Genomic DNA, 21,228 nt, shown 5'->3' on the forward strand with positions numbered 1-21,228 from the left:
TCATTCTATGAAGCAAACATATCCTTGATACCAAAGCCAGGAAAGGACACCACCAAAATAGAAAACTATAGGCCAATATCTCTTATGCACATAGATGCAAAAATACTGAATAAAATCCTGGTTAATAGAATTCAATGATACATCAAAGAAATAATCCATCATAACTAAGTGGGATTTATAACAGGTATGCAAGTGTGGTTCAACATAAGGAAAACAATCGATGTAATTCATCACATTAACAAAGCAAAGAAGAACCACATGATCCTGTCAATTGATGCAGAAAAGGCCGTTGACAGAATTGACTCTTTTAATGAGGTAAGATTTTTATATGTTGTTGTTAAATGCCGTTGAGTCGTAGACAACTCATAGCGACCCTGTGAACAAAAGACCTGAACAATTGTATAACTTTCATCGTTTCTCCAAGTTTATAGGGTTTCTCTAGGCAAGCTATTAGGGAAGTGAATGCCACTCCTCTTTCCAAGCTTGTTTATTTGGGGAGCTCCACCAAATACTGTCCACCATGGGTAACTATTATTGCATTTGACACATCAGTGTCACAGTGTTCAGCATCACAGCAACTCTGAGTTACCTCAGTACATACATACATAGTGTATGCAGTATTTAGCACCTAACAACAACTATTCTGTAGATGATCTAGTCCTAATTCCCCAGAACCTGTAAATATGTTTCATTACAAAAGGGACTTTGCAGATATAAATAAGTTTATGGACTCAGAGATGGGGGAATCTGGTCATAGTATACTTGTGTTAGCCCAATACGAATCCATGATTTCTTAAAATGGTGGCTCCTTCTCAGCTCTGGATATTAGGGGGTGGATAATGGAAGATAATTCTGAGATGTACAAGGCAAACAGGATGAAATTGCCATTGGTACATCAAGGAAGAGGGAAAATGGTTCTGAGTTAAGGCAGCCTCTAAAAACAGGAGAAAGCTCTCCATTTACTACCATCATGAAAGAAAATAAGGTTCTTGCTCCTACAACAAAATGGGATGGGATTTGCCAGCAAACTGAATGAGCAGGAATTGTTATTGTTAGTTGCCGTTGAATTGAGTATAACTCATAGCGATCGTGTGAACAAAAGGTCTGAACCCTGCCCTGTCCTGCACCATCCTCATGCTTCCTGACAGACTAGAACCCATTGCAGTACTCACCATGTCAATCCACCTGATTGAGGGGCTTCCCCTCCTTCTTCGACCCTCCACCCTTCCCAGCATCATGTCCTTCTCCAAGAAATAGTCAGTCCCTCCTAGCAACATGCCCAAAGAATGTGGTGATGGTTCATTGTTCTTGCTTCCAAAGAACCCTCCAGCTGCACCTTCTCCAAAATATATTTGTTTGTTCTCTTGGCCGTCCATGAAATGTTCAGTACTCTTCTCCAATGCCACAGCTCAATGGCATCAATTTTCTTTATGTCATCCAGAAATGAAATGCCATGGTAATCAAATACATTTTAACAACTAAAATCATGAGATACTCAATCACATTTTTTGTTGTTGAGTGTCATCAAGTTGATTGTGGATAAAAGCAATCGAACAAGCAATAGATCTGGACCTCATCCTCCCCTACACCACCCTAACCATCTCTGATATGCTTGAACCCATTGTTACAGTCACTTCATATATGTCTTTCTCGCTATCTCTGACCCTCCACCTTTTCAAGGGCTGGTTAAGTGGTAATCAGCTTTTGTTGTTGTGTACCATTGAGTCAGAACCAACCCATGGCTGACCTTTCAGTGGATTTTCAGAGTCAAATTAATCCAACAGAAGGAGATTGCCCATCTTTCAGCCGCAGAGCAGCGGGTGGATTCAGACCCCGTGCCATTGGGATCACAGCACAGTTTCTTACCACTAGGCCATCAGAGTCCCCAATAAACTGTTTACAGTGCTGTAATAGTGAAGCATTTAATCCTGACAAAGCTATACCCTAAAATAGATCAAATGCTGTTACAATTACCTTTTAGAAAATAACTGCAAATACTTGGGAGAAGCACAAAAGTAATCTTGTATAGATAAGACTATTTTGGAATATGACATGGTGTCAGAAGACTAAGCAGTGATCTGGAGAGGAACTCCAAAGACCACAAAGTTCTAAATGATATGATCTGGGTCTTCTTTGTTTATAAAACACCCATGGCTGTTGTGCCCTCATCATCTCTCTTGGAGACTGACTATCCTCCAACTTGCCCAGAAAAGAAAGTTTACTAAAAAATAATGCCTTTTGTTTTTGTTATTGATTTAGCCTCTCTCTATCTCCATGGCAGAATATGAATTGGTTTATATCTTAATCAGACTTTTTTATTGTTTCTTCCTGTGTGAAAACCTACCTGTCCCTGGAGAGCTAGGTTAGCCCTAGAAAGCTATGACCCTGATCCGTTACCCATTTGAGAAAGCATTTCTGAGTTCTTAAACTACCCCGTTAACTGGCATGCCTCCATGTAAAGTGATCTCAGTGTTCCCCAAGCTCATTTTCTTTCCATCAAGGCAAACATCCTTATTTCTATTATCATCATCCTGCCGTGAATGCTGAATTACTCCTTTTCTTGTCAAAATCTATGTGTCTCTCACTACCCTAATTTTTCTCTTGTGTGTTATTATGTATTACTTTCAATTTATAATTTTTTACTATGTATCTGTGTGTTGACAATGTAATTACCTCTTCACTGCTTGACAAGTTAATTACCCTCCTTTCACTTGAGATTTAATTTTCTTGTGATATAGTCTCAGCTTATGCGTCCTAAACCCTGTCACTACCTTCTGTGCACCTGCTCTCAGCAACATTGGTGTCATTCACATTTTCCTTCTTTTTGAAGCAATTTGTTGTCTTTTTGCTGTAACTGAGAATGTACACCACAGAACATACACCAATTCAGCAGTTTCTACAAGTACAATTCAGTGACATGGCTACATTCTTTTAGTGTCATGGACATTCTCACCATCTGTTTCTGACTTGTTCTTCCTGTGTTAATATGAACTCTGCTCCCCAAGGGTCCTATCTAACCTTTTCAGATGCTGTTGTCCATTTGATCTCACATAACCATATCTTAAAAGAGCATGATGCCTACAACACACCTTTTTAGCTATGCAGACTAAAGGATTAATTGGTTTTAAGAAGACATCAGGGTATATTTTTTGTTTGATATTGAAATATTATTACCTAAGGACATTAGTTTCAGGTCGTCCACCTTTCATGGCCCCGTAAAGCCTGGAGTCTGTGAGAACCAGAAATATTTTTCTCCCTTTTCCTCATTTTGATCAGGTTTCTTCTATAAAATCACTGATCAAAATGTTCAGTAGTTAAGCAGCCAATCTACAGTTCTGGGATTTTTTGGCAAAGTGGGGCTTGCTTGTGGAGATAATTCCATTTCCTCCTCCTTTTCCTGTCTCTTTTCCTTCTTTGGCTGCCCTGGATGCATAGAGACCAATTGTTGTAGCTTGGATGGCTGCTTGCAACTTTAAGACATTAATCATTATGCAGTAAGCTAGGAGGTGGAATAGAAAAGCAATGAAATATTAAGCCCCTGAACTGAGATGTCCTATGACATCTATGGCTCTAAATCTTCAAGTCAGAGAACCAAATCCTATAAGTGTTTGGTTGGATATAAGTAGCCTCAGCAGATAGTTTTAAAAAAAAGTTTTGTCATAGTAAACATATATTTCAAACAACTTTGCCAATTCACTTTTTGTAGGTTTCTAAGTTACTAACAGTAGTTACACAGGTCAAATCTGCAACTTTCCTCTTAATCATGCAATTTCTCCTTCACTATAAGCAGAAACTTGGGCTCCACCAGCAAAATCCTCCCTCTTCTCCTCCCTTCTAACCCTAACTACAGAGATACTTGAGCCTCTAACTTGTTATTGCCTTTATATATTGGAGAGGTCCTGTAATATTTATCATTTTGTGATTGAAGTAGTCTACTCAGCATGTCTCCAGACAGCATACATGTTGTAGCATATGTCAAGACTTTTCTTTTAAAAAACAAAATGAAATCAGCAGATGCTGGGAGATTGGAACCCTTCTCTACTGCTGAGAAGGTTGTAAACTGATTCAAGCATTATGGAAAATGACAGGACACTTCTATAAAACAGTAGAAACTGAGCTATTCTGTAAATTGGAAATTCCACTTTTAGCCGTAGCAGGAGTGGCAACAAATTCCTAAGCAACATGCACCTGGAAACACAGCAGTAGTTATAGAAAGGCTTCAGGTATTTTGTTCATAGGGTTGCTGAGTCCTGCTCAACTCGACGGCAATCAACAACAACAACAACAACAGAGGCCTAATGGCAATGGCGTGTACAGACATATAAACACCTGTGTTGATTGCTGTACCATTCACAATGGGGTAGGAAGCCTACACAACCTTTGTGTTCTTCAACAAATGACAGCATAAATAAATTATTATACATACACACAATGGAGCACTATAAAGTCATAGGAATGATGATGAATCCGCAAATACAATGTGAGTGAAGCTGTACTTTATGATGAGTGAAATAAGTCAGTCACCTATAAGCAAATACTATATTATCTCACTATTATAAAAAAAGAAAAGAATAGGTTTTCATATAGAAAAAAAAAATATTCTTTGGTGCTTACCCATGTCATGATTTGAATATAGCCCTCCCAAAAGATGTTTGCACTTAATCTGGGCTGTGATTCTCATTATTGTGTAATTATTCTAAGTGTTATAAACACTAATCTCTACAGTGCTTATGAAGCAAGGGATGTGGCAGTTATTTAATGATGCCATCATCCCATAATGTGATCTGAGAGGTGATTAGCCACTCAGTTGTAAAGAGATTAGGGTGGGATGCAACAACCTTCATTATGTCACTAAGGGACATTTCCTGGGGAGTGGCCTAGACTGCTTTTTCTTTCTTACAAAAAAACCAGGACAGAAAAGTGAGCAGAAAGAGGGGTGTCAGGTTTTATGATTACTATTCAAAGCAGTGCCAGGTAGAAGGTTGTGGACTGATCTATAATGATGTCGTTGTCAAGAGTCATAGCAGACAGAAAGTTGGGTGGTTTAGTGGTAAGGAGTTTCACTGCCAACCCAAAGGCACCCAGTTTGAATCCACCAGCTGCTCTATGGGAGAACGATGAAGAATCTCTTCCCTGCCTCTGAAAACCCACTGGAGGGTCAGCGATGGGTTGGTTCTGACTCAACAGTACGTAACAACAGTGACATATGGTGATTGGACAGTGTAGACACTCAACAACCATCATGGTTTGTTGAGGAAAGTGACTCGCACCAGCACCATGCATTTGAACCTGATAATATAATAATGGAAAATCATCCATAGAGTAAGAACACTGAATCAGCTCATAGATCTCAAAGCAAGGAAATTGACAGATCAAGACTTAATGGACTTTTAGGAGGAAAGACAGGATGAAGACGAGAGAAATAATGAAGAAGGGAGGGCATAGAGAGAAATAAAAAAGGAAATTTTACATTGAAAGTATTAACTATGTGATTTATGTCAGTACTTAGGAAGGAGCTGTGGGGATAGAATCCACTAGATAAGAACCTGTAACCTGGACCTTTGAAACTGCCTGTCACTTTCTGCCTTGTGTTACAGAGATCTAGGTACTGGTTTGGGGTTTATTTTGGTCGTGTGTGTGTGTGTGTGTGTGTGTGTGTGTGTGTGATGCCCAAGATTCGTTTCATTGTAGTTACTTGACATGGATATATTTACAATGATACTTAGTTTTACTTGTGCCATTATCAGTGGTGTTTTGTTCCACAGATGCTAAATGAAAAAACATGATCATATTCAGTTCCATTTATATGGCAAGATTAATTTACAAAGTTGTGACAGTGAAGGCTGATATATGCCAGCATGAAAGGAAAGTCAGCATTCAGTCTCCATAAAATAACAGCAGTGCTTTCAGAAAGGTCTTATATTTTCAGACAAAGAACCATGACTTCATTCTCGCTAACCTCACAAGCACAATAAACTATGGTCAGTCTTGGCATTCATCCAATTATGCCATTAACTTTTCTCATAAAATTAGATTAAGGGCCATTTCAAGACTTTTGTAATTAAGAGAAGTGTGTTAGAAATTATTTCCTGCCCACAGTTTGTCAGATTGTGAAAAATACTAAAGTTCTCTGGCTACCTATAAACCTTAAGATGAAGAAATTCCTGATTGGAGAATCTTTTCTCTTTCTGTTGTTGTTGACTGTTGTTGTTATTGTGTACCATCAAATCAGAACTAATTCATAGCTGACCATCCAATACCTAGAAATAATAGGAGTCTTAAGTTCAAATTATTATTTTTTAAAAAGTAAATTATTTCATTTGACTATGTATTTGCAATGTCCACTAACCCAGACACTGACCCAAATCACTCACAGGGTCATAGATCTAAATGGCTGTAATCCAGATGGCAACAAATACAATGCTCCAATTACTGATATAAAACAGATTGTGAATAGTAAGCCCTGGGCACAATATAGGCCCAAATAAGAATGGTGAGAGGCAGGGAATAGAATGATAAAAAAAGTCAGTATAATGAAATAAAATATGAATTAAAAATCCTCCCACAACAAATGAGTTTGCAAAATGAAATTTCAAAACACATGATGAGAAGCAACCAACAGAATTAATCACTGAAACGAAATTTGTCTCAGAAGAATTTTAAGTATTTCAATAACCTAGCAATGTATATGTTAGTTGCCTGAAATACGAAAAAAGGAATCTTCTCTATAGAGAAGGCACTTGTGGTTCAAATCCACCAGCTGCTTCATGACTGAAAGATGGGCAGTCTCCTCCCATGTGATTAACTATCTATGGAAACCCACCAGAGGATCAGGTACACAACAACAATAATCCTTCTACAGATAAATGCAATAAATTATGGTTGAAAAATAAGAAATTACCTAATTATTATTAATCTAGAAGTATTTTTCAAGACCATACTATATCTGACTCTCAATTGTTGGAGATACAATACTTATCCATGTGGAGGTGTAATCTAGCATGGAGCTGACCCCATTGTGATAGAAATGGAATAAGAATAGCCAGAAATTGAAATTAAAAATATAATAATTGAAATACAGTTGTTGTTGTTGTTGTTGTTGTGTAACATCAAGTTGCCTGTAACTCATAGCGACCCTACGTACAACAGCCCTAAACCCTACTCTATCCTTTACAACAGAAACAATGTGAGGCTGAACATAGTAAAATTAAAACTTGTTCAGTTATTAGAAATGCCTTAAGAATTTACTTAAAAAATAGAAATGAAAGAAAAATATTTAAAACAAAGTGTGTGTGTGTGTGTGTGTGTGTGTGTGTGTGTGTGTGTGTGTGTGGTGTGTGTCTTTCCATGGAGCAAGTTTATAAATACATGTTTAAGACCAGTCCCGAAGAGGAAGCACATGAGAATGAAAGCTAGAAGATAATTTTTAGAATAGCGGTAGCTGTGATGATTTTAGAATTGAAGTTAACACTCCTTAAGTTGAAGTACACTCTGAAGATGTAAGAACAAAGATGTATCTAAGCACGTCATGGCAAAACTTCACAACATTAATAATAAAAAGAGAATATTAACTTATGAAAAAAAAGCAGCAGCAGTTAACTTTAAATCATGGAGCTCTGGTGGCTTAGTGGTAAGTAATTGTGTTGCCAACCCAAAAGTGTGCAGTTTGAATCCACGGAGAAAGACGGGCAGTCCCTTCCTGTGCTGTTTACGGCCTCTGAAAACCCCTGATGGGTCAGCTATGAGTTGGTTCCAACTAATAAACAGAAACTCTAAATCACAGGTAATTCGACATCAGGAGCAATACTAACAGGGAGAGTATGCACCGAGATTCTAGGATTTTTATGCCAATAATAGTAGATGGTGCCCCAAAATATTCATAATCAATTTTTTAAATGGAACCTTTTTCAGAAAGTAAACCTAGTGGAAAGGTAGAGGATTTTTTTAAAAGGAAGAGAAGGAAAATAAATATTAAAAAGTCATGAAATGTAAGTCTTGCTATAAAAAATAGTAACGTGTTTTTATGTAACACTATACAATGAAAAGAAGAAATCCACAAAATGGCCAAAACTATGTATTAAAATTATGATAAAACATCAATGTTAACAATAATGTGAACGGTTACATTTTGCCCATTTCTTTTGACTTAACTGTGTGAAAAACTCTGTAAAAAAATGCTCTAATAGACTATGTTATCTGGCTAGAGAGATATTGGGAAAAGAATGAGGGTGGATAGAAATGATCAGTGAATCAACTGTATCTGTGGTGACTTGAAAGGACAAAATGCTAAGATTCATTAAAGCATGGTGGCACATCCTTACTGTTTCATGGTCCTATGCTAAATACAGCTAAAGGTAATTCTGGTGGTATAATGGGTAGAGAGCTGTTTGGCCAGCCCAGAGGCTGGCTGTTCCAACACACCAGCTTCTCTGTGGGAGAATGATGGTTAATCTCCTTTCAAGTGATTTGCAGCCTCTGAAAACCCACTGGAAGATCAGCTATGAGTCGATTCTTACTCAGCAGCAATGAGACCTAGACATGAGAGGTGTTGCAAGCAGGTTACATGCTCACCTAATAACCAAAAGGTTGGAAGTTAAAGTGCACCCAGGGATGCGTGGGAAGAAAGACCTGGTATTCTAGTTACAAAAAATAAGCCACAGAAAACCCTGTGGGACACTGTTCTCTCATGTACATAGGGTTATTGTGAGTTGAAATGTCCTCGAGAGCAACTTGAGTTTGCTTTAAATCCCCATCTCTATAGCTGAAATGGTAAGACACACAGAGCTTTCAGGAAAGCACATATTTTATGCACAGCAACAAAGTATACAAAATAGGCTGTCATTTGGCAGTGAGGCAAGTTGCATGGCCATTTTCACTACAGTACCTCCCAGTTCTTTTAGAGTAAATTCCAAACACTGTTTAGCTCAGAATGTCTACTGCCATTGAAGGGATTCATACTCCTAGTGACCCTCTGTCATGTTTCCAAGATAGTAAATTTTTATGGGAGACTGCCTTTGAAGGAGCTGGTGAATTTTGTCCACGACAGAGTAATGCATAAAACTCTGTGCCACCAGAGCTGCTTTTATGGACCGCATGATCTGTCCTTTCAGACCTAATTTGCTCATTCCCTCTTAGCTGTCTTCTGCACCTTTGTATGATTTGTATACATACAACTCTACCTTGTTTCCTACTCTGCTAGGAATCCGTTACTCCTTCTTGAAAACACATGAAAATTTTAATGATATCTGAAAGTGCTAAAATTTTAATCATGGTCGATACTTACTTTCAAACTAGTGACTTTAATAGAAGCTGATTCAGCCAGCTAAATGGAACTATATATCCATGGCACTTGTCATGTGCCCACCTAGTCCATATCACCATGACCCTGTTGTCATGAGCTGGACCTGCCTCGGGCTTTCTTGTGTGTCCCCTGTCTTGGCAGCTTCAGTTGCCCCAGAGCAGTGAGTAATTGTGGGAACGAGAAGAAAAAACAGATGTGCACGGGAAGCTCTCCCATGAGAAGAGTATAATTCACAATGAATTTTAATGAGCAAAAACCCAGCTTGGATAAGGAATTGTCTTAAATTTTTTAAAATTTTAACTTGTATTTGGGAAATGAGGAAAGGTAATTCTCACTGAGAATGAACTTAATTTTCATTCTCAAAGTTACTCAGAGTTAATGCTTTCCTAACTGAAAGTTTAAAACCTGACCAATGTGTGTTACTTTGACTAAAGAAGGCTCAGATTCACACTATTCCTAGCAGTCGCGGCAATAGCATTGTGTGTGTCTCATGGAGCTTGGAAGATCACTGCATTGAGCTTCTTCCTTGCTGAATTTACCTGTTACAGCCTGAGCATGTAGGGAGCTCAGGTGGTGGAGGTCAAAGGGAGTTGTGCAGCTAACTCAAAGAAGGCCCTTCTCTGGAGGTTCGAACCCATCAGCACCTGCCCTGGAGAAAGGTGGGCTGCCTCCTTCTGTGAGATTGTCACCCTCTGAAAAACCCACTGGAGGCTTGACTCTGACTGAGACAGTTCAGACTACGTGGTAAAGACTTTGACTTTTGGTCTGTGCATGTGATAATGATTTCCTACTGCTTTAAGTTTCTAAGAGGGGCTCAGAATTTCCCATATAATCAACTTTTCAGCCATATATCTAGTACTGACAGCTCCCTTAAGTATTTTAGGGCTTATTTTTATGTGTTTATTGCCTGAAAATTATTTTTTGTTGTTGTTGTTGATGATGATGATGATTGCCTTCAAGTTGAGCATAACTCATAGCGACCCTATGAACCAAAGGCCTGAAGCCCCTCTACAACTATCGACATTTATCAAAGTTCATAGAGTTTCCAGAGGCATGTTATTTAGGCAGTGGATGCCACTCCTGCATAATAGATAAAGCTAACGATATGTATCTTTTTTCATGAGTCAGTCCTTTACGATTTTTACTTGATAGGACTGCCAATAGTTAAGCAAACTCAGCTGTAGCATTTTAGAAACTTCATGTAATAATTTTAGGCAATGATGATTCTACTTGGTGTATTAAAATAATTATTGCTATATTGCATTCTAGTGACCAAAGTTGGGGAGAAAGCAAAGGTGTCCTAAAAAAAAATCCAAATGTAGTTTATCTGCTAAAAGAATGAAATGTTCTCAATATTCTGTTGAAAATGAAATCGCCCCAATGTTATTTCAAAATTTTATAATTGTACAAGAAAGGACAACTAGAGAATATTCCCCACTCATCACAAAAAAATACATTATTTCATGTCTTGCTTCTTCTGTGTAGTGCTGAGATAAAAATTACCAACATTACTGAACATTTCTTTGTGATGTACACTGCTTTGAATGTTTTAATTACATTGATTCATGTGTCTCAGCACTCCTGTAAACTGTAGCTAATATTATCCCCAAATTACAAGTGAAGAAGTTAATATTTAGAAAGTAATCTCCCTAAAGTCTCATGATACATTGTAGAGTTGGTAGTAAATTTAATCATTTGTTTCTTCTGGAAGATTTTCAATATTTTTTTTCTTGTACAATCTGAGAGTTCAGATATGCTTCTTACGCACATGTCTTTAAAACGAAGTCTGTGAAACAGAATGTGCTTACTCATTTCTAGGTTTCGCTGGCAATAAATAAACACACCTTATTTGCTTTCACACAGGGCATTCTACCTGGACAAGTCAAATTCCCCACCAAATTGCACATCCAAAGCTGCCTACGTAGATAAGGTAAAAATGGATGATCCCATTATTACTTGCTGTCATTTATATATCCCACTTAGTTGTTTACATACTACATTTCTTTTACTTATCTATTTTTCTTTAGCTCTGTATAATTATTTGTATTCTTCATTCCTCTTGTCTCCATAATAAAATGATATCTTAGACTTCTTTGAAAGCTACAAAATTTTTTTTAATTTTTTTCTGAAAGCTACAAAAATTGTACCTTCTTTCCTATGTGAAAGGATTCTCTGTTGAGCATTCTTCACTTATTTTTATCCCTTTGCTGCAGCTAATGAGGCCTCTCAGTGTCTTGGATGAACTGTATCGACTCGTCAGCTCGTTTATCAGATCCAAGCGCACAGCTGCCTGTGTGAACACGGCGTGCAGTGCCTCCGGAGTTGGCCTGCTGTCCGTCTCCTCGGAGCTGTGCAACAGGCTGGGTGCTTGCCACATCATCATGTGCAACAGCGGCGTGCACAGGTACGTGGACAGGCCTGCCTTGCTGCATCTCGGTGACTGGCATTCCATGGCCTGCCTGTTGTTTGCCTTTGGCCTGCACAAACTGATAATGGGAAACATTCACAGAATCCAAATGTGTCCAGAATAGACATTTGGAAACTAGGTAATCCTGCACCACATTTTCTCCTTTTAGAGCATATATTTTCAGCGACCACTGAATCATACAAATATGTGCAACTGTACTCATTACAGCCCAGAGTCTTACCACCTTGCACTTTTTTTAAATTTTTTTTTTTTAATCACGGGAGTTCCACCTTGCATTTGTGTATGTTAGATATAGGAATGTGTATTAGGGAGCTCTGGTGGCCTAGTGGAATGAAGCTGCACTGCTATCCCAAAGGTATGCAGTTCAAATCCACCAGATGCTCTGCTGGAAAAAGAGGAGCAATCTCCTCCTGTACCAGTCAAATCCGATTTGATTGTACACACACACAAAATAGTAAAATAAAATTTAGGAAAAAATGTTAAAAAAAAGAATGTATATTGATTTTATTCACTATTGGAACTGGCCTAAAAGTTGCTAATGCAACCAGTTAAATGAAATTGTTTCAGTTCACTTGACTGGCATTCCACATTTAGGTGGTTCAGATGCCTGTAAGCCAGTGGTTGTGATTTGTGTTCTGTCTTGGTGTTGCTGTTGTCTTCCCACTCCTGGTAGAATTATAGTCCAGGATCCCATGGTATTGTATTCTGCCTAAAAATAACGGGGGCGGAGGTGGGGAGGAATATCTTAGCCAGTGCTATTGGGCCAATTACAACTCTTATCAACTCCCATGTCAGGAGAATGGTGCTGCATGTAGATTTTTAGTGATATTTTGTGGTTGTGTAGAAGTTTCGACAACAAATTAGGCTTCCACTTGAGAATTTTATTTATGTTGGGCAGTGAATTTTTTATCATTTTCTTAGACTGTCTGCAGTATCATTAAATATCTTGTTGCTCTGTTTCTAACCCGGTGATTTTCCTTCCTTATCCATAGCATTTTTCATTTTTATTTCATATTTTTGTATTGTGCAGCCATTCTAACTTCCCTTTTCTGAGTTGTTCTCTGACTGACATAAACTCATTGCCACCTAAGTTTCTTCACAATCCTTAAGTTCTTATTATTAATTTTTTATTGCTATTTAAGTTAAAATGTACAGATCAGATTATCTTTCTGTTCAACCATTCACACACATTGTGCTTGATGACGTTAATTACCACCTTTATATTGTAATAGCACCACTCTCTCTCTGTGATACTTCTTTCCATTCATCCTTCCAGTATTTGCCTTCTGAGCTTTATCTCTGGGCAAGTGCTACCCTTTTGCTCTTATAAGATTTATTGTTCTAAGAGTGAGTACCTCCCTGTTTACTGTTCACTTTATAAGCTTCCTTGTTGTGTGGCTAAAAGTTGAGCCATAAGAAGTGAGTACACATGCAATATTATTCAAAATGGGTGACCCTGGAGGATATTATGCTGAGTGAAATATCTCAGTCACAAAAGGACAAATACTGTATGGTGCCACTGTTGTAGAATGAGGCTGACATCAGGGTGGGGGTAAGATTGAGAAAAACTGGATAAATTATGTATACTGCATTGAAGCCAGTGAGGGAGAGAACAGTTTAAAAATAATATATTTTAGGGCATTTTGATTATCAAAAGAGTTTGGAATGAGGGTTGCAGAGTGGAGTATACTCGGGATCGGGGTGGGGGTGGTGATGAGGGGGGATTGTATGTATACCAATGAAGGAGTTTTGCTTTTCAAGAAGAGTGATCGGGGGGGGGGGGGGGAGGGAGAAAAGTGCAACAATGAATGAATTGAAATCCAAAATCTTTGTAAATGTTCATTGAAATTAATTTTAAAAAATTTTTTTTAAAAGTGAGTATAGCTACAGACACAAAGGGTAATGAAGGGCCGTAGACTCAGAGACTCCAGTCATCTCTATCAGACTAGTTAATAAGCTCGGCCTTTGTGATTTTCATTATTGTTCCACATTTTCCTTCTGCTTTATCCAGGTCTCTCTGTTGTGACCCCTTTCAGGCTAATTAGCAATAACAGCTGGGCAATAACCATCTAGTTCTTCTGGCTTCAATTATGAAGGATGAGTTTCATGTGGTCCATTAGTACTACGGACTAAGTGTTTTTATGTCTTTGATTTTCTTGATTTTTCTTTTCTCTGTATACAGAGACACCAGTTCTTGAACCTGAAAGAGCCACTTGCAAGTTTTTAAGACCCTTGTTGTACTCACCAAAGCAAGATGCAGAACATTGTTACTGTGGGTTGTGTTATGCCAATTGACCTTGGAGACTCCTAAGACTATGGTTCTAGGGGTCTAGGACATTTTTCCTCAGGGTGTTTTGTTGTGGTTAAAAATTTTATAAAACTCTATCCCCTGACAGCTTTACCTTATATATGAATATATTCACAGTACATACACATTCAATATAGAAATATTGTCTGCCAAACTTCTTTATAGATGTAGTCTCTTTCACCTGCTTCATGTCACTTGTTCTGGGCATGTTTCAAGGAGAGCCTATTCCTTGGAGAGAGCCATCATGCTTGGAAAGGTGGAAGGATGGTGAAAGAGAGGAAAACCGTCAACCAGGTGCATTGACACAGGGACTGCTGCAGTGGGCCCAAGTGTGTCAGAGATGGTGAAGATGGCACTGGACAGGACAGGGCTCAGATATGTTGTCATAGGGTCACTATGAGTTATACTAGACTCAATAGCACCAAAGAAAAACAATTGTCACATTACTGATTTTCATCCTGTTGTGCTGTGCTTCATGGCCTCTTTATCATTCTTTAGTATTTAGAGAGCTCTGGTGGCCTAGTGACAATAAGCTGCACTGCAATCCTGAAGGCACGCAGTTCGAGTTCACCAGCTGCTCTGCAGGAACAGGGTGGGCAGTCTCCTCCCATGCAATAAACTGCCTCTGAAAATCTGCCAGAGACTTAGTTATGGGTCCATTCCAACTCAATAGTCTACAACAACACAGCACAACAATATGCATAATACTCTATTATGTGACTATACCATAGCTTCTTTAGCCACTTGTCTGTTGATGGACACTTGAGTTATTTCTATGTCTTTGTTGCAATAAATGATACTGCAATGAATATGGGTGTGCACATGTCTGTCCATGTCACAATCTTGGACATTTTGGGATCCATACTTAATAGCTGGACTTCTGGATCACAAGGGGTTTTTCTTTCCATTGTTTAGGGAAGGGTCCTTCTATTTTTCACAAATGTATGTGTTGATTATGTTTCCATTTGGCTTTGCCTTGTTGTATCTAGAAGGGCAGGTGGGCGTTCTTCCATTGCTAGATCTGCAACAGGGCGGCACCCCTCACCAGCTCTGTGTGGCTGAGTACAGGCAGAGGTTTGGTGCAGGGGTCTTTGCTGGTTGTTGTGAAGAGTAGCTGCGAGCAGAGCGAGCAGGTGTTGCTCACTGTCACCGATGCGTTGGGCCAGAGTGAGCAGGGGTGGCAGTCAGCCTCATTCCACGTGGCTCTGGCCACACTCAGCCCATCCACACATCTGTCTCTATCTCAGAGGGAATTTTGTACAGTTGTCTTCTCCTAGCTTGTCTTGCTGTCTGTGTGTCAAGATGGCTGGCTGCCAGTTGGAGCGCTGTTTTCTCTCTTCAGTCATTGTTATTTTTATTGGTCCCCCTCACCTTTGTGATTGATAGTCAAGTGTTTCATTTTCTCTGCTTAGAGTTCGAGCATTTCCTCAGTATGTGTATCCAATTTTTTTTTTCAAATCTTGCTCTAGTGGGATTACACAGAGTGTTACCAGGGTATTCCTCTTTTCTCCACCCCTCCAAAAGGTTTTCAATAACGATTTTTTTGAAAGTTGATATCCAGACTTTTTTTTCTCCTGAGGCAATGTTAGGTGGGTTCAAACTCCCAACCTTTTGATTATCCACCAAACATATTAACTATTTGCTTGACCCAGGTCCTGAATGGTGTGTACTATTTTGTCTTAGATGACTATGTTATGTCAGAGGCTCTCAAGATAAATGTTCAAATTCTACTGTTACCTTGCCCTAGACGTGTAGTTGGGTAATCTTGTGCCATGCACATCTGTATACTCACCTCTCCTGTCATCTCTCTGCCTTTAGAAGGAAGTGAAACCACATGTTTATTATTTCCAAATAAAAGGTCAGCATTTAGCTGTAATTTCAACAAAGTTAGGAGGTGATTTTTTATTAATACTGTGTAAGCTAGATCTGGAGGCAGACGCAACTTTATTTCTTCAAATTGACTTGCTTTATCCATAGCTGGTACCTTTGACCGTATAACAGCATTCCTATCTTTTAAAGTGGTTGCACTTGTGTTGAAGGAATAACAACAATAATGTTTGATGGGGAGAAACTATAAAAAAAAAGAAAATGTCTGAGAAATGTTCCAGCTTTAAACTAAGACTCAGGGAAATTCCTTTCTGAAATAGTAGAACTTGGGTTTTACATGGAGAAGGTTATACTTAAATTGGGCTTCTGTGGGTTGAGTTTGAAAGAGAAGGGCCTTTCAAATGAGAACAATCTCATCTGTGAAATTCCATTTCAACTTGGCATAGCTCAGCACTAGCTTTCCAGCCTTACACAGCGTGATCCATTTAATGAAAGGTGGCAGGACTTTGTTTTTCTGAAAAGATTACATTTTTTTTGTGACTGACAAAATATGTAATCTGCCTCCTCCCTTTTTAGAAATTCCTGTGCATTTTGTACTCTATTGCAACCTTACAAAAAGGCAATATAAAGAACCGAGTCTACAGCTGTACAAATAAAATACAATTTTATAATGTTCTTACAGGCAGAAAAGTACTCTCACCCTTCTGCTGACCTAGTGCGCATACTGCCTGTTCTTAGTCTGTTTCTCACTTACTCAATACATAGAGATTGAGCATCAATGTCTTACTGTAATTCCAAAGTGCTGAGGATGCACTGAATGAAGTCCCCCATATAATGTGTGATATGTTGGTGAAAATAGATGATAAAGAGATAAACAAATGAATATGTAATATAATGTGGAATAAATGCTGAAGAGACTCCGAAGTCACACTCAGAGTGGTACAAGGTGGCAAGGTGAGAGGTGAGGTTGTTCCTCTGGGGGCTGAGGGGGGCACTTTCATTAGAGACCTGTCTGGAATGAAGGAGTGAGCCGTGCGTAATAGAGCCATCCAGCTTAAATAACAGCAGTAAGCATAAGAAGGAGTGTGCTGATGTTGTCCAAGAACAGCAAAAAAAGTTCATTGTGATCTCAACAAAATGTCATTGTCTCGATTATTTGTGTTCATACCTTACCGTACAAGATCATAGTTATATGAGGGGTAACTGCTGAGGATGCATGCTGACACACCAGGGGGATATTGTGTACTGTGAAGCTACATGTATGCAGTCTTACCTCCACATTCATTTACTAAAAGTTAATGCAATTAAATCTGCCGTTTAATTCAAGCGATCATGACTAATTTGTTCAAATTACCCTCTCGCATATTCCAGGAGCAAAGTTAGAATCTGATTAGTTAGTATTGCCTCAGAGATGTAGATTGATGATCCACAACCGTTTTTTCATTGTTTGGTGTGTTAGAGTTGCATGGGACATTAAAACTAGAAAATACTCTCCAGCCTCTTCCAAGTTTCGTAGTATTCTACTCCTGAATGTTGCATAGTATTCCATTGTGAATACTATGTGAATGTACCAGAATTCCTCAATCCGTTTGGTTGTGGTTAAATATTTGGGCTGTTTCCATGTTCTTATAATGGTGAATAACACTGCTAAGAACAATGGAGTACAAATCTCCATTTGTGTCTCAGTTATAATTTCCTTGGGGTATAATCCTAGTAATGGAGTAGTTGCATCATACAGTGTTTCCTTGTTCAATTTTTTGAGGAAACACCAAACCGTCTTCCAGAGTGGTTGTACCATTTTACAATCCCACTTCTCCACATCCTCGCCAACATTTATTGTCTGCTGCCTTACTAAACTTTGTACTGCACTGGAGGATGTTGGTATCTCATTGTGATTTTGATTTGCATCTCTCTTATTGCCAGTGACCTTGAACATTTCTGTATGTGTCTGTTGTTCACCTAAATGTCTTCTGCTGTGAAAAGTCTTTCTATGTCTTTTGCCCGTTTTGTAATTGGGCTATTATTCTGGGAAGGCTGGAAAGCATCATGCTCTGTGAACTAACACAGTCTCATAAGGAATAATGCATACAATCATTATTGTAAAAATAGAAGGAACTTAAGGCGCAAGGGCTGAGGATGGGTAGGGGTGAAACCACAGAGTTGCATAGTTTAGTGGACAGAGGGAAGGAGGAAAGGAAAGGAGAAGAATCCTGGCAAAAAGCTAAAGTATTAATAGGCAAGGTACAATGATGATTCACTTTATAAAACAATGCATGAGAATGATTGTATGAAACACAATGTGAATGAAGAATAGTCTGAAACACAACATATATGAACTTTGTAAACACACCACTAAAAAAATTAAATGTAAAAAAAGAAACACCTTGAAAATACTTTCACCACCATTTCCACAGCTTAGAACAAATAAAACTTTAGTCAATTTATTTTAAGAGAAAATATACTGAGATCTAAGAACTGGTGCATCTTGACAGAGGCTGAATGCAAGGTTAAAACGACTTGAAAATGGTGCGGTTTTATTTTTTTTTTTTAGTCCAGAATGATGAATTACCAGTAGCTTGCCAAGTTGAGTCTGACTCATGATAATCCACATGTATCAAGGTGTAAGTGTGCTCAGTAGGACATTCATTGACTGGCTTTTTGGAAGTAGATCACAAAGCCTATCTTGTAAGGTGCTTCTGGGTAGTCTTGAACTGCCAATCTTTTGGTTGCAGCCAAGCACAGTAACTGTTTACACCTGTCAGGAATTCCTTGTTGAATTAAGTATGTGAGGGGATTGTTTAATATAACTTTTCATTTTTCTTTTCAGTGAAGGCTATTTTTTGGCTTTTAATAAAATGTGTACTGATTTACACTGGGACTGGAAATCCCACATCAGATAGTTCCCAAAATAGGCCATTAGTAATAATAATTTAAACAACTATAGAGGAACTCACATACTCGTATACCTATGGTTACATTCAATGCTAATTTATCTTTATGTTTCCACAAGGGGTAGAGCGTACCCTAAGAATCAAAAATCAATCTCACACAAGCTGTAATTATCCTTTACTTCTAAAATCAGAAGAGCTCTATAGGGAGTTTGCTGTTAACCCAAAAGTGAAACCAAGTGTAAGTTCGAATCCACCAATGGCTTCTCATGACACAGATGAGCAGTCTCCTCCCCTGTGATCTCCAGTCTGAAAACCTGCTGAGAGTTTAGCTCTGAGTCAGTTCTGACTTGATAGCCATGAGTTAAGATTGGATGAGGAATAGTCAATAACATAGTATCTACAGTCGCTTGCGACTCATAGCGACGCTATGTACAACAGCCCTAAACTCTGCTCTGTCTTGTGCAAATTGTACTGCCTCCAACACATCCACCCCAATTACCTCGGTCACCGGATCAATCCACCTCCTAGAGGGCCTTCCCCTCCTGCACTGTCCCTCCACCCTCCTAAGCATGAGGTCCAAAGTATATCAGATGAAGCCTGAGAATCCTTGCCTCCTATGGGCAGCCACGTTTAACCCATCTCTAGGATGAATCTGTTTGTTTTCTTGGCAGTCCACGGTATGTTCAATACTCTTCTCCAGCACCACAGCTCAAAGGCATCAATTCTCCTTCTATCCTCCCTCATCATTGTCCAACTCTTTGAAGCACAACAAGTGATTGCAAAGACCATGGCCTGTATCAGACACACCTTAGTCTCCAGAGTGACACCATTGCTCTTCAGTACTTTGGAGAAGTCCCTAGCAGCAGACTTTCCCATGGCAATACGTCTTTTAATTTGTTGGCTACTGGTGCCAAGAGTGTTGACTATGGAGCCAAGCAAACTAAAGTTGTTAGCAATCACAATCTCAATCTCTTCACCATCCATTCTGATGCTTCCAATTGGTCCAGTGGTGAGAATGTTTGTCTTCTTGATATTGAGCCTCAATCCATATTAAAGGCTGAAGTCCTTGACCCTCTGCAGCAAGCACTTCAGGTCCTCCTCAGTTTCATCAAGCATGGTTGTGTCATCTGCATAACTCAGATTGTTGATAGGTCTTCCACCAATCCTGACGCCACACGTCTCCTCATAGACCCCAGCCTCCAGGATAATCTGCTCTGCATACAGGTTGAAAAGGTATGGAGATAGAACACATCCGTAGCCTATGACCTTCCCAGTTTAAAACCATGCAGTGTTTCCTTGCTGTTCAGAAAACTGCCTCTTGCTCCAAGTATAAGTTTCACATTAGCACAATTAAGTGTTCTGGGATTACCATTCTTCTCAGAGTCAGCCACAGTTTGTTATGATCCACACAGTCAAATGCCTTTGCATAGTCAATGAAACACAGATAGACATTCCTCTGGTAGTCTCTGCTTTCAGCTAAGATCCTTCTAACATTAGTTACAATATCCCTAGTACCACGACCCCTTGAAAACCCAGCTTGGACTTCTGGAAGTTCTCTGCTGATGTGTTGTTCCAGTCGTTTTTGGATAATCTTCAGTAGAATCTTGCTTGCATGTGAAATCAATGATATTGTTCTATAGTTTCCACACTCTGTTGGGTCACCCTTCTTTGGAATGGGAACAAATAAATATAGATCTCTTCCAGTCAGTTGGCCAAGTGGTCGTTCTCCAGATTCTTTGGCACCACTTGGTGAGCACATCCAGGGCAGCATCTGTTAGCTGAAATACATCAGTTGGTATACCATCTATTCCTAATCTACAATTAGCTCACCTATTTCTTGGCATTCCTCATTTTATGTGTTGAGAAATAGTATATATAATTTTTTTAAAAATTGTTGAATAACACTGTACATGTTTGATACCAAAAATAAGATGGTTTTTCATGAAAAAAAATTACAGATTTAAGTAATATTCATGTCTAGGTATCTTTAAATCCACCTGAAATCACACACAGTCCACAGAACTGTCTGTGAGATTAGCAAGAATAAAATTCAAGATTAATTATTAAAATTTTCTCATACCATTTAACCTCACTCTTTTTTCTGTTCTCTTTCCTTAGAAGAGCTTTTGCAGATATATAAAACTAAAGCTTGCTCATGGACGTTCCTCATCAGGGTCTCTCCTTCCATTCACTTATGTTTGCTATCTCATTCATTATCAGTATTGTGGGAGAAACAACTCATTTTATTTTATTTTCCTTTTTTAAAATAAAATCTTATTGTAAAAGAACTTAAAAATTAATATTTTAAACTGTGAATTTTTATTTTATAAAAGGTAACATTATACTAAAAAGAAGCTTCCAAAATTTCTTGTTGATTTAATTTTTAAATTTTACCTCATCTCTTACAAACTTTCTCAAAGAACTCACATCTGAACATAATATATCCAGTTTAACATTCCATGTTTTAAAAAAT

General features: G+C 38.6%; 1 protein-coding gene across 1 annotated transcript in view; it reads left to right on the forward strand.

Annotated features, from left to right (window-relative positions):
* PREX2 (phosphatidylinositol-3,4,5-trisphosphate-dependent Rac exchange factor 2) overlaps positions 1-21,228 on the forward strand; it is a 409,408-nt gene that overhangs the window by 335,527 nt on the left and 52,653 nt on the right. The window contains exons 36-37 of the mRNA XM_006880444.1: positions 11,165-11,231; positions 11,515-11,705. Coding sequence (XP_006880506.1) covers positions 11,165-11,231; positions 11,515-11,705 — 258 coding nt within the window. The remainder of the gene's footprint in view (positions 1-11,164; positions 11,232-11,514; positions 11,706-21,228) is intronic.

The sequence above is a fragment of the Elephantulus edwardii genome, unplaced genomic scaffold, assembly GCF_000299155.1.
Source record: "Elephantulus edwardii isolate Elephantulus edwardi_28Jun2011 unplaced genomic scaffold, EleEdw1.0 scaffold00008, whole genome shotgun sequence".
NCBI classification, from domain to species: domain Eukaryota; kingdom Metazoa; phylum Chordata; class Mammalia; order Macroscelidea; family Macroscelididae; genus Elephantulus; species Elephantulus edwardii.